Here is a 15,040-nt window from a genome sequence, read left to right on the forward strand (position 1 = left end):
GGTATTTGCCTAATCATTCTTTCTCTCTTTTACATTCATTAATTTGAATTCTTCTGCAATAAAGAGCTTTTTTCCTTCTATGGGCCACAGTCCAATACTATTTTGTCAATTTTGTTAAGATGGTTCCAGCTTTGGCCATTAGGACCTCCTTCAAGCTCCTGTGTCCTTTAGACATGCACTTTTTTTTTTTTTTTTTAGGTAGGGTCTCACTGAGTTCTCCAGGCTGGTGGGCAGTGCACAGTAATACTCACTACAGCTAAATTTCTCAGGTTCAGGTGATTCTCCCATATCAGCCTCCTGAGGAGCTGGGACTACAGGTGCGTGCTGCTACCACACCCAGCAAATTTTTGTATCTTTTGTAGACACAGAGTCTCCCAGTGTTGCCCAAGCTGGTCTAGAACTGCTGGTCTCAAACTCCTGGGCTGAAGTGATCCACCTGTATCGGCCTCCCAAAGTGCTGGGATTATAAGCATGAGCCACCACACCTTGCCACCTTTTTTTTTTTTTTGTATTTTTTTTTTTTTTTTTTTCTTTTTGGAGACGGGGAGTCATTGCTCTGATAAATCCGCCCAGGCTAGAGCATGCAGTGGACCAGGATCATCAGACTCCACTGCAAGGCTCCGACTACCCTCGAGGTTCACGGCCAATATCATCAAAATGTCTCAGCCTCACCGAGTAGCTGTCGGACACAGAGCGCCGCCTCGACCAAAACTCGACACCCAACTAGGCCATACGTTTTATTTATTTCTGTATTTTTAGATAGCGAACGGCTCCCAGAGTATTCACAACGTATTAGAACACAGGCATGGTCCTCCATGATACATTCTCTCTGACCTCATGATACCGCCCTGTCCGGACCAACCTACCAAAGTGCTGGGTATTAACAGCGCTCTAGAGACCCACCAGCAACCAATGGGCCTTACCTTTATTTTTTTTTTTTTTTTTTTTTAATGCTTCTGCTACACTTTCTGACATCGTAAGACTAACATTTAATGCTCCTATAATGTAATATCGGTCCAGCCATGGAATCAACCATTTCTCTGGGAAATTCTGGTTTCCTTTATTGAAGAATGGTAAAAATGCAGATTTTGAGACCTGTCCTATAACATTCTGATTTTAGTCACTCTGAATGGTCTTCCATATTGAGTAAGGATTTTATTGGATACATTCTGTGACAGCCTTTTTTAAAAAAATGTTTTTATTTTTATGGGTACATAGTAGGTATATATGAGATATTTTGATACAGGCCTGCGATGCATAGTAATCACATCAGAGTAATGGGATATCCATCACCTTAAGCATGTATCCTTTTTGTTACAAACAATCCAGTTATACTCTTTTCGTTGTTTTAAAATGTACACTTATTATTGACTATAGTCACCCTATTGTGCTATCAAATATTAGATCTTATTTATTCTGTTTTTTTGTACACATTAACATAGGATCCCCCCTCCTACCCACCTCCCCCACTACCCTTCCCAGCCTCTGTAACCATCCTTCTACTCTCTATCTCTATGAGTTCAATTACTTTAATTTTTAGCTCCCACTAAAAAGTTAGAACATGTGAAGTTTGTCTTTTTGTGCCTGGCTTATTTTACTTAACATAATGATCTCCAGTTCATCTATGTTGTTGCAAAATGACAGTATCTCATTTTTTTTTTTTTAATGGCTGAGTATTACTCCATTGTATATATGTACCACAGTTTATTTATCCAAACATTCGCATGTTGATGGACACTTATGTTGCTCCCAAATCTTAGCTATTGTGAATCATGCTACAGTGAACATGGGAGTGCAAATATCTCTTTGATATACTGATTTTCTTTCTTTTGGTTATATACCAAGCAGTGGGATTGCTGGATCACATGGTTGCTTTATTTTTAGTTCTCTGAGGAACCTCCAAACTGTTCTCCATAGTGATCATACTAATTTACATTCCCACCAGCAGTGTATGAGGCTTCCCTTTTCTCCATATCCTCACCAGCATTTGTTATTGCATGTCTTCTTGATAAAAGCCATTTTAAATGGGGTGAGGTGATATCTCCTTGTAGTTTTGATTTGCATTTCTCTGATGATCAGTCATATTGAACACCTTTTCATATAGCTGTGCCATTTGTATGTCTTCTTTTGAAGAAAAGTCTATTCAGATACCTTGCCCATTTTTCAGATTATTAAACTTTTTACTATAGGATTACTTGAGCTCCTTATATATTCTGACTATTTATTTGCTTTTGAGACAGGGTCTCATTCTGTAGCGCAGGCTGGAGTGCAGTGGCACAGTCATGATTCACTGCAGCCTCAACCTCTAGGCTTAATCAATCCTCCTGCCTCAGCCTCCCATGTAGCTGGGACTACAGGCCTGCAACACCATGCCTGGCTAAATTTTTTTGCTTTTTTCTGTAAAGATCGGGTTTTGCCATGTTACCCAGGCTGTTCTCAAACTCCTGGGCTCAAGCAATCCGCCCGCCTCAGCCTCCCAAAGTGCTGGGATTACAAGCATGAGCTATCACACTTGGCCTCCATATACATTTTAGGACTGTTTTTCCTATTTCTGTGAAGAATGTCATTGGGATTTTGATAGAGATAACGAGAGAGAGAGAGAGAGAGAGAGATTACATTGAATCTGTAGATTGCTTTGGGTAGTATGGACATTTTAACAGTATTGATTCTTCCAATCCATGAACACAGAATTTCTTTCCCTTTTCTTGTGTGCTCTTCAATTTCTTGAATCAGTGTTTCTTAGTTTTCGTTGTAGAGCTCTGTCACTTCTTTGGGTAAGTTTATTCTTAGGCATTTTGTTTTATTTGTGGCTATTGTAAATGGAATCACTTTCTTGATTTCTTTTTCAGATTGTTCACTGTTGGCATGTAGAAATGCTATTGATTTTTGTTTGTTGATTTTGTATCCTGCAACTTTACTGAATTTTCTTATTAGTTTTAATAGTTTTTTTGATGGAGTCTTTAGGTTTTTCCAAATATAAGATCATATCATCTGCAAGCAAGGATAATTTGACTTCTTCCTTTTCAATTTGGTTGCCCTTTATTTCTTTCTCTTGTCTGATTGCTCTAGCTAGGACTTCCAGTACTATGTTGCATAACAGTGTTGAAACTGGACATCTTTGTCCTGTTGAAGATTGTAGAGAAAAGACTTCCAGTTTTTCCCCATTCGGTACGATACTAGCTATGAATTTGTCATATATTACTTTTATTACGTTGAGATATGTTCCTTCTACCCTCAATTTTTTGAGAGTTTTTATCATGAAGGGATGTTGAATTTTATCAAATATTTTTCAGCATCAATTGAAATGATGATATGCTTTTTGTCCTTCATTTTGTTGGTATGATGTATCACATTGACTGATTTTTGTATGTTGAACTATCCTTGCATCCCTGGTACAAATCCCACTTGGTCATAATGACTTTTTTTTTAATCATATTGTGGAATATGGTTTGTTGATGATTTTTCCATCAATATTCATCTGGAATATTGGCTTGTAATTTTCTCTTTTTGATGTGTCTTTGTCTACTTTCGGTGTCAGGGTAATACTCTCGCCTTGTATAATGAGTTTGGAAGTATTACCTCTTCATCTATTTTGTTTGTTCAGATTTTGGATTTCTTCATGGTTCAATCTTGGTAGGTTGTATGTTTCTAGGAGTTTATTCATTTCTTCTGAGTTTTCCAATTTATTGGCATATAGTTGCTCATAGTAGCCACTAATGGTCCTTTGAGTTTCTGTAGTATAGATTATAATGTGTCCTTTTTCGTCTCTGATTTTATTTGGGTCTTCTTTTTTTTTTTTTTTTTTTTTATTAATCGTTAGTCTGGCTAAAGTTTTGTCAATTTTGTTTTTTGTTTTTGTTTTTTCCCAGAAAACCAACATTTTGTTTCATTGATTTGTGTGTGTGTGTGTGTGTGTGTGTGTGTGTGTGTTGTTTTCTTCATTTCAAATTCATTTATTTCTGCTCTGATTTTTATTATTTATTTTCTTCTACTAATTTTGGGTTTGGTTTGTTCTTGCTTTTCTACTTCTTTTTTTTTTTGAGACAGAGTCTTGCTCTGTCGCCCAGGCTGGAGTGCAGTGGCCGGATCTCAGCTCACTGCAAGCTCCCCCTCCCGGATTTACGCCATTCTCCTGCCTCAGCTTCCCGAGTAGCTGGGACTACAGGCGCCCGCCACCTCGTGCGGCTAGTTTTTTGTATTTTTTTAGTAGATACGGCGTTTCACGATGTTAGCCAGGATGGTCTCGATCTCCTGACCTCGTGATCCGCCCGTCTCGGCCTCCCAAAGTGCTGGGATTACAGGCTTGAGTCACCACGCCCGGCCGCTTTTCTACTTCTTTAAGATACACCGTTAAGTTTTTTATTTGAAGTTTTTCTTTTTTGATATAGACACTTAATAGCTATAAACTTGTCCCTCAGAACTAGTTTCATTGTCTTCTGTAGGTTTTAATATGTTGTGTTTCTATTGTCATCTGGTTTCAAGAAATTTTTAAATTTCCTTCTTAATTTCTTCATTGACCCACTGGTCATTTGGGAGCGTATTGTTTGATTTCCATGTGTTTGTATAGTTTCCAGAATTCCTTTTGTTATTTTGTTTGATTTCTAGTTTTGTTCCATTGTGGTTAGAGAAGATGCTTGATATTATTTCATTGTTTTCAGATGTTTTAAGACTTGTTTTATGATCTAACATATCTATGGTTTGTTCTTGAGAATGATCCAAGTGCTGAGGAGAAGAATATATATTCTGCAGCTGTTGAGGAAATGTTCTGTAAATATTAGGTCCATTTGGTCTGTAGTGCAGATTAAGTCTGATGTTCCTTTGTGGATTTTCTGTCTGGAAGATCTGTCCAATGTTGAAAGTGGGGTGTGAAGTCTGCAGCTATTATTGTCTTGAGGTCTATGTCTCTCTTTAGGCTCTAGTGTTTGTTTTATGTATCTGGGTACTCCAATGTTGGGTGCATATATATTTAAAACTGTTATATCCTCTCGCTGAAGTGACCCCTTTATCATTATATAATTATCTCCTTTCTCCTTTCTTACGGTTTTTGTCTTGAAATCTATTTTGTCTGATGTAAGTATTGCTACTTCCGCTCTTTTTTGGTTTCTATTGGCATGGAATATTTTTTTCCATCCCTTTATTTTCAGTCTGTTGGTATCTTTATAGGTGAAGTGTATTTCTTACAGGCAACAGATCATTGTGTCTCATTTTATCATCTGCTCAGCCACTCTAGATCTTTTGACTGGAGAATTTAGTTTGTTTACGTTCAGTGTTTTTGTTTTTATTTATTTAATTTTTTGAGATGGAGTCTCGCTCTGTCACCCAGGCTGGAGTGCAGTAGTGGTGCAATTTCGCGGCTTCACTGCAAGCTCCGCCTCCCGGGGTCAGGCCATTCTCCTGCCTCAAGCCTCCAGAAAGTACTGGGAACAACAGGCACCTGGCCACCATTTGCCTGGCTAATTTTTTTTTTTTTTTTTTTTTTTTTTGAGACGGAAGTCTCACTCGTCGCCCGGGCTGGGAGGCAGTGGCTGGGATCTTTAGCTCACTGCAAGCTCCGCCTCCCGGTTCACGCCATTCCTCCCTGCCTTCAGCTCCCGAGTACCGGACTAACAGGCGCCTGCCAACCTCGCCCTGCTAGTTTTTTGTATTTTTTTTAGTAGAGACGGGGTTTCACAGTGTTAGCCCAGGATGGTCTCGATCTCCTGACTCAATGAAATCAGCCGTCTTGGCCTCCCAAAGTGCTGGGATTACAGGCTTGAGCCACCGCGCCCGGCCCTAATTTTTTGTATTTTTAGTAGAGACCGGGTTTTACCGTGTTCGCCACGATGGTCTCGATCTCCTGGCCTCATGATCTGCCTGCCTCAGCCTCCCAATCAATGTTTTTATTGATAAGTAAACTCTTACTCCTGCCATTTTGTTGTTTGTTTTCTGGTTGTATTGTGTTTTTTTCTTTCTTCTTTCCTCCTTTCCTTCCTTCCTGTCTTCCTTTTGGTGAAGGTAGTTTTCTCTGGTGGTACCTTTTAGTGTCTTCCTTTTATTTTTTGTGTATCTGTTGTAAGTTTTTAGATTTTAGTTTATCATGAGGTTTGCAAATAATATCTGTAGCCCATTATTTTAAACTGCTGACAACCCTGATTGCTCATACAAACAAACAAGCAAGCAAAAAGAAAACTAATACAAAGTCTACACCTTCACTTTTCTCCTTGCTTTTATCTTTTGTCCATATTTTATCTTACTGTACTGTTTTGTTTTGAAAAGATGTTTTAGTTATTTTTGATCAGTTCATCTTTTTGTCCTTTTACTTAGGACGTGAGTAGTTTACACACTGCAGTTACGGTGTTACAATATTCTGTGTTTTTTTAATGTATTTACTATTACCAGTGAGTTTTCTATCTTCAGATGATTTCTTATTACTCATTAACGTTCTTTTCTTTCAGAACTTAAAGTATTCCCTGTAGCCTTTTTTTTTTTTTTTTTTTTTGTAAGAAGAAGGGTCTAGTGTTGATGAAACCCCTCAGCTTTTGTTTATCTGGGAAAGTCTTTATTTCCCCTCATATTTGAAGGGTATTTTTGCTGGATACACTATTCTAGAGTACATTTTTTTTTTTTTCTTTCAGTACTTTAAATGTATCATGCCACTCTCTCCTGGCCTGGAAGGTTTCTGCTGAAAAGTCTGCTGCCAGATGTATTGGAGCTCCATTGTATGTTGTTTCTTTTCTCTTGCTGCTTTTAGGATCCCTTCTCTATCCTTGACCTTTGTAAGTTTGATTATTAAATGCCTTGAGGTAGATTTATTTGGGTTAAATCTTCCTGGTGATCTATATCCTTCTCGTACTTTAGTATTGATATCTTTCTCTAGGTTTGGGAAGTTTTATTATCCCACTGAATAAACTTTCTACCCCTATCTGTCTCACTACCACCTCTTTAAGGCCAATAACTCTGAGATTTGCTTTTTTGAGGCTATTTTCCACATCTTACAGGCATTGTTTATTCTTTTCTATTTTTTTTTGTCTCTTGTGTGTATTTTCATATAGCCTGTCTTCAAGCTCAGTATTTTTTTCTTCTACTTGATGAATTCTGCTTATATTAAGAGACTGTTGGATTATTGAGTATGTCAATAGCATTTTTCACCTCCAGAATTTGTACTTGATTCTTTTTAATTATTTCCATCTCTTTGCTAAATTTATCTGAGAAAATTCTGAATTCGTTCTCTGTGTTATCTTGAATTTCCTTGAGTTTTCTCAAAACAGCTATTGTGAATTCACTATCTGAAAGGTCCCATATCTCCTGGTACCTTATTTAATTCATTTGGAGGGATCATATTTTCCCAATGGTCTTGATGCTTTTGGATGTTCACCTGTGTCTGGATAATAAAGAGTTAGGTATTTATTGTCTTCACAGACTGGGGTTGTTTGTACCCATCTTTTTTAGGGGAAAGGATTTCCAGGTATTCAGAGGGACTTGTGTGTTGTGATCTAAGCTGTATTTCCATTAGGGAGCACGCCAAGTGCAGTTAACACTTTAGTTCTTGCAGACTCAGAGGCACTGTCTGAGTCTCAGAGAGAAATAAATGGAGTTTCTCTCTCTGTGCTAAGCTACCTGGAGCTGGGGGTGTGGTGACACAAGCCACCCTGTGGCCATGACCACTGGGACTGCACTGGGTAAGACCTGAAGCTACCACAGCACTGAGTCTCACTCATGGCCTACTGTCACCACTACCTGCCTGCTGTCTATGTTTACTCAAGACTCTATAATCAGAAAGGGTTGAAGCCAGCCAGGCTTCTCTCCTTTCTTTCAGGGTAGCAAGTTCCCCCAGGCCCTGGGCAAGTCCAGAGTTGCCATCTGGGAGCCAAGAACTAGAGTAAGAAACCTTAGAAATCTACCTTGTGCTCTATACTACTGCAGCTAAGCTTGCACTCAAAGCACAAGATGAAGTCCTGCTCACTCTTTCTTTCCACAGGCAGAGGAGCCTCTCCCCATGGCCACCACTACCATAGGCCCATGGGGTGTGCCGCCAGTCTACTGCTGATTTTCACTTAAGGCCCAAGGACTCTTCAGTCAGCTTGTGTTGAATGCTGTCAGGCCTGGGACTCACCCTTCAGAGAAGTGGGTTCCCCTCTGGCCTGGGACAGTTTCAGAAATGCTGTTCAAGAGTCAAGGCCTGGAATCAGGTCCCCAGGAGCCCATTTGTTGCTCTACCCCACTGCGGCCAAGCTGGTACCTAAGGTGTAAGACAAAGTCTCCTTTACTTCTGCTTTTCTCAAGCAGAAGTAGTTTCTCATTATAGCCATCATTGCTAGAGATGTGCTGGGTCTCACCTGAAGCTGGCATGTCTCAGAGTCTCACCCAAGGCCTATGACATATTATCTGGGTATGGCTGATGGTTATTAGGGCCCAAGGGCTCTTTAGTCAGAAAGTGATGAATCTTGCTAGCAGTGGGTTCTTCCCTTCAAGGTAGTGGGTTTCCTTCTGGCCCAGGGTACGAATAGAAAAGTTGTCAGGGAGCTAGGGTCTGGAACAGAGACCTCACTACTCTGCCCTATCCTATTGTGGCTGAGCTGATATCCAGGATGCAAGACAAAGTCCTCTTTACTCTTCCCTCTTTTTTCCTCAAGCAGAAGGAAGGAGTCACTTTCGTTTCTGTGAGCTGCATAGCCTGGGGTTGAATGAAGGGTGGTGCAAGCACTCCTTTAACTGTCCCAGCTGGTGTCTCACTAGGTCGTGTGTCCCCCATGTTCATCGTCTCCAGAGCACTTGCCGGAACTTAAGTTCCAATCACTAGGATCGGGAATTCCCTTCTGGCTAGGGCTGGTCTAAATGCTCCCTCTGTGGTAGTGCTGAGTTCTACTTGGTTTTGCTTTTCACTGTGACAGAGCAACACTTAGTTCAAGGCACAGTCTCACAGAAACTGCACTCTTCCTCCCCCAAGTTCTTGGATTCTTTCTCCACACCACAGGGCCTCTGGGGGATGAGGGAGGGGTGGTGTCGATTATTCAAGATTATGTTTCCTGGCCGGGCGCGGTGGTTCACGCCTGTAATCCCAGCACTTTGGGAGGCCAAGGTAGGTGGAACACGAAGTCAGGAGATCGAGACCGTCCTGGCTAACATGGTGAAACCCCATCTCTGCTAAAGATATAAAAAAATTAGCCAGGTGTGGTGGTGGGTGCATGTAGTCTCAGCTACTCGGAGGCTGAGGCAGGAGAATGGTATGAACCCGGGAGGTGGAGCTTGCAGTGAGCTGAGATCGAGCCACTGCACTCCAGCCTGGGCGACCGAGTGAGACTCCATCTCAAAAAAAAAAAAATAAAAAAGATTGTGTTTCCTATCCTCTTCAGTGCCTCTTTCAGCAATATAAAGTGAATACCAGGTACTGTGATTGCTCACTTGATTTTTGGTTCTCATGAAGGTGCTTTTTTGTGTAGACAGTTGTCAGATTTGATGTTCTGCGTGGGCGATTATCTATATTTCCATCTCGCTCCATGCTTCCAGTGATAGCTTTTAACTCTCCCAAGCTGCAAGACTTTTTTCGTCTTATCCTTTTTTTTGATGAGCTTAGAAATTTGTATCCTATCTCTGGTTTTCTCCCTGACCTCGTTTAAACATTCACGTTTTTCAGTCAGCTTAAAAATGCCATCCCTTCAGAAAGGTCCGTTCTAACTAAGCTATCTTGTCAGTGTTCCCTATCTTGTTGTTTTTTTCTTAACATTTGTGATGATCTGTCATTCTTTTGCATATTGATTATTTGTGGTCTTTCAGCGCCACTAAAATATCAGCTACACGAATGTAGGGATTATGCCAATTTTGGTCGCTCCTCTGTCATTAACTCAATGCCTGGCATGTGGGAGTTACCCATGTATTTCTTTCATGAATGAACTATTAAAAGCAATAAGCTTAATTTTATAAAATGGTCACAAATGTAGTCTAGATTTTGAATACATATAGGCCCCCAGTGATTATGATTATGGTGTGCTGCATTGGGCACTTTGCCAGGTATTGGGAATGCTAAGATATGATTCTTGCCCTAGGCTGTTTTGTTTTGTTTTCCTGAAATTCAGCCCTCCAAGCTTTCTTTTTTTTTTTTTTTTTTTTTTTTGGAGACAAGGGACAAGGTCTTGCTTTGTCACTCAGGCTGAAATGCAGTGGCAACTGTAACTCACTCACTATAGCCTAGAACTCCTGAGTTCAAGTGATACTCCAGCAAGTGCTTGCCACTTCGCCAGCAATTGTCATTTTTTGTAGATACGGGGTCTCATTGTGTTGCCCAGGCTGGTTTCAAATTCCTGGCTTCAAGCGGTCTTCCCAACTTGGCCTCCCACAGCCCTGAGATTACACCCTTAGGCATGAGCTGCTGCCTGGCCTAAACCCACAAGGCTTTCTATTTTTGTTTGGGTGCCATGGCTCACACCTTTAATCCTAGCACTTTAGGAGGCCAAGGTGGGCGGATCACAGAGGTCAGTTGGAGACCAGTTAGGCCAACGTGGTGAAACCCCATCTGTACTGAAAATACAACAATTAGCTGGGTGTGGTGACGTATGCCTGTAGTCCCAGCTACTGGAGAGGCTGAGGCAGGAGAATCACTTGAACCTGGGAGTCAGAGGTTGCAGTAACCCGAGATAGATTGCGCCATTACACTCCAGCCTGGGCGACAGAGGGAGGTTCCATCTCAAAAAAAAAAAAAAAAAAAAAAAGCCAGACACGGTGCTTCACTCCTGTAATCCCAGCACTTTGGGAGGCCAAGGTGGGCAAATCATGAGGTCAAGAGTTCCAGACCAGCCTGACCAACATGGTGAAACCCCATCTCTACTAAAAATACAAAAAATTAGCTGGGCATAGTTGTAGGCGCCTGTAATCCCAGCTACTGGGGAGGCTGAGGCAGGAGAATCACTTGAACCCGGGAGGCAGAGGTTGCAGTGAGCCGAGATCGTGCCACTGTGCTCCAGCCTGGGTAACAAGCAAGACTTCGTCTCAAAAACAAACAAACAAACAAACAACAACAACAAAACAACTTTTAATTTTTAGATACTCTCAGGATCCTTTCTTTGTTTTGTTTTGGTTTTTTTTTCCGTTTTAATTGTTAATCGCACGTTAGTATCGTAGTCTTCTGGTATAGTAGTTGTTTACACCAACAGATTACATGTTTTTTCTCCAGTTTCCTAATTTTACAGTGAAGTCTCTTTATAAGCTTTGGGTACATGAAATTTAGCCCTGGAAATGTATTCACATCATATATGTTGATTTAAATGGAAAATATTCAACTAATTTATCAGTAATTGATTTAGTACTGCTAATCTGAAATTTTTGTCTGAGTCTTTATAAAGACTCTATTTGGAAAGTACCAAACTACATTTGAGGAACTTTTTGGACATTTACTGTATTCTTATTTCTCAGATGCTTTGCTTGAAGGTCTGTGTAGGGAAAAGATGTTTCGGAAGCACTTTTTACCTGTTGTGCTGCTTCTGATGTACTTTTCTTATAGGCTTGTCTTCTTTCTTTTTTGGTATTTAATGATATAAATTTCTGGTGCTTCTTTCAAAATTTTATTGCTATTTTATTTCTGTTAGTGACTTAAACTAAAAAATTTTAACATGTAATTTATAATCATACTTAATTGATTTCGCATAGGCTGTGCAACAAGTTATTACTAACCTGCTAATTGGGCAGATAGAGCTTCGTTCTGAAGATTCTCCAGATATTTTGGCATATTCTTACGAAAGAAAAGTTGAAAAGCTTATTGTTCCGCTTGGTGAAGAACTCGCAGCCATCCAAAAGACCTATATCCAGGTAAGCCATTTTTATGACATTTAGGATTTCATAAATAAACTGGTAATTTAATTATTTCAGCTAACAGGATTTGGATGTGATAATATACTTATTTTTATATAATTGATATGTTGAAAAAATTCTTTGAAGTTAAAATTTTTGGAATGAGCACTGTGTTTTGTATTTACTAGCAAACTATTATTGAAAGGGAAAATACAAAAGACGGGCCATTTGTAAAGCAAGTGATAGCCTTACATGGTTTTGTATTTTTTTAAGTAAACCTTTTAACTGGAATATAGAGCATGCACACACACACATACACACACAAACAGCAAAAGTAGACAAAGCTCAGTGAATTTTCACAAAGTGCACACACCCGTAACACAAACACGTACTGAGATTCAGCCAGAAGTTTCTTTGTTTTGTTTTGGTTTTTTTTGTTCGGTTCGGCTCGGCTCACTGCAGCTTCCACCTGCCCGGTTCAAGCGATTCTCCTCAGCCTCCCAAGTAGCTGGGATTGCAGGCGCATGCTACCACATCTGGCTGATTTTTCTATTTTTTAATAGAGACGAGGTTTTGCCTTGTTGGCCAAGCTGGTCTTGAACTCCTGACCTCAAGTGATTCTCCTGCCTTGATCTTCCAAAGTGTGGGATTACAGGTGTAAGCCACCATGTGCCCGGTCCTCAGAGGTTTCTTTGTAATGAAATACATTTTCACTATTATCCTCCCTGATCCTTTATACAGCAGTGCTTTGCAACTGGGAATTATTTCACCTACCTGGCAACATTTGGGAATGACTTGACACATTTTTGGTTCTTACAACAACAACAACAACAAAAAGCCAGGATAGAAGGGGAAGGCAAGAGGTGAAATGTGGAGTTATAATTGGCATCTAGTATGTGGAGGCCAGGAAGCAGCTAAACATCCTACAACGGATAGGACAGCAACCCCACAACAAAGAATTATCTGGCCCAAATGTCAATATTATAGCTGTTGAGGACCTACTTAGACAATTGTCATTTTCACTGGGAGAAATTTGAGGTAACACATTGTTTTTCTATAGTTCATACTTAGTGTCATGATAGAACAACATGTTTTCACATTTTCTTTTTTTTTTTTTTTTTTTTTTTTTTGAGACGGAGTCTTGCTCTGTCGCCCGGGCTGGAGTGCAGTGGCCGGATCTCAGCTCACTGCAAGCTCCGCCTCCCGGGTTTACGCCATTCTCCTGCCTCAGCCTCCCGAGTAGCTGGGACTACAGGCGCCCGCCACCTCGCCCGGCTAGTTTTTTGTATTTTAGTAGAGACGGGGTTTCACCGTGTTAGCCAGGATGGTCTCGATCTCCTGACCTCGTGATCCACCCGTCTCAGCCTCCCAAAGTGCTGGGATTACAGGCTTGAGCCACCGCGCCCGGCTTGTTTTCACATTTTCATTGCCATGGATTAAAGATGGTTACAGGAATAGATAACCAAAAAGTTATCTGTCACTTAAACTATAATAAGCCTTTCTTAAAGAGACGTTTTGTAGTAATACAGCTTGTTTTTTGTTTTTAAATTATTTGTAACAAAATTCTAAGCATTATTGAGTTAAGATGTGGCAAAGTCTTTTGTAATCGTCTCTTTGATATTAGTGCATTTTAATTGAAAATCATTCCATTTATAACAACGTAAATATGATAATTCTTATAATCATATACAAATGTAATTTAATTTTGTTGGTATTTTTAGAGTGTCTTATTAGGCAGTATGATCAACAAAGTTGGAAGGGAGAAAAATACTGTATTAAACTAGCCGTAGTTTAGAAAATACAAATTAGGCAAAAATTTAAACAATTACATGCTGCTGTAGTAGGTCTTCATCTATCGGTCTCCTTTTGTGCCATTAAGCTCATTTCTGCCTCAGGACCTTTTTGTTTGCTGACTTCTCTCTCTGGAATCCTTTGTCCTTAGAACCTCACATGGTAGACATACCTCGTCATTCACATGTAAACTCAAATGTTCTCTCCTCAAAGAGAGAGTCTTTGTTCACCTTATTTAATGATGATCCCTTTCCTCTCAAAGACTCTACAGCATTATTGTGTTTTAGATTCTTAAATGCATTTGTTATAATCAAAATGATTTGCTTTCTTTGTTCACTTCTTTATTCTTTGGTTCCCTCCTTTGGAATGTAAATTATATGGGAGCAGTGACTTTATTTGTCTTAGCCACACTCTCCCCAGCATTTAGAACAGTGCTTGTTACATAGTAGATGCTTAATAAATATTTGTTGAAAAAAATGAATCAGTGAGTAAAATTAAATATACTCAAGTCATTTCAATTTATTCAGTACTTTACAAACTACTCTACAAGTATCTGCTGAGGACCTAAGTGCCAGACTGGTCTAGGTACTGAGGTTGTAACAGTGAAGAAATCAAAGGTCTTCTTTCAGGTACTTACACTTAGATTACAGTGTGTGTAGGTTGAGGGAGAGAGGAGTTAAGAAATAAACAGATTAACAAATGTGTTCTTAAATTATAGTTGTGTATAATAATTGCTCATGTTGATTTTTATATGGTTATTATTTGGGGATAGATGTGAAATAGTTTTAAATGTTGTTATCATTGCTGAGTTTACTTAAACATTCATTGTAAGGCAAACTTTATTGAATATATAATTCCTATTGTAATTTGTGAGAAAATGATTGTACTTGAAAAAGGACTTAGAGCAAGCTTAAACTAGATTGCTTTTAAATTTGCAGATTTTGGAATCATTTGCTCGTTCTTTGATTCAGAGGAATGTTTTGATGAGAAGGGATGTCCCAAATCTAACAAAATACCAGATAATTCTGGCAAGAGATCAATTTAGGAAAAACCCATCTCCGAATATTGTGGTAGGTATTTTTAAATAAATTTTGATGACAGATTAAATTTTCACCTAAAGCCAGGATAAAACATAGGTACTGATTTTTTGGGTACCTATTAGCTCATCAAAAAATGAGGCTGAACACAGTGGCTGATGCCTGTAATCCCAACACTTTGGGAGGCAAAGGTGGGAGGATCAGTTGAGCCCCGGAGTTCAAGACCAGCCTGGGCAACGTAGTGAGATCCTGTCTCTACAAATGTAAAAAAAAAAATAGCCAAGTGTGGTGGTATGTACCTACTCAGGAGCCTGAGGCAAGGTAGGATTGCTTGAGGCTGGGTGGTCGAGGCTGCAGTGAGCTGTGATTTCAGCATTGCATTCTAGCCTAGGTGACAGAGTTAGACCTGTCTCAAAATAAAAAAAAAAAAAAAAAAAAAAAAAAAAAAAATT

The 15,040-nt window shown here is 39.6% G+C and overlaps 1 protein-coding gene across 1 annotated transcript in view; it reads left to right on the forward strand.

Annotated features, from left to right (window-relative positions):
• The window catches only part of FANCM (FA complementation group M), an 80,076-nt gene that overhangs the window by 7,678 nt on the left and 57,358 nt on the right, over positions 1-15,040 (forward strand). The window contains 2 exon segments of the mRNA XM_017884178.1: positions 11,620-11,778; positions 14,490-14,621. Of these exon segments, the coding sequence (XP_017739667.1) occupies positions 11,620-11,778; positions 14,490-14,621 (291 nt within the window).

The sequence above is a fragment of the Rhinopithecus bieti genome, unplaced genomic scaffold (genome assembly GCF_001698545.2).
Source record: "Rhinopithecus bieti isolate Rb0 unplaced genomic scaffold, ASM169854v2 scaffold_14876, whole genome shotgun sequence".
Taxonomy (NCBI): Eukaryota; Metazoa; Chordata; class Mammalia; order Primates; family Cercopithecidae; genus Rhinopithecus; species Rhinopithecus bieti.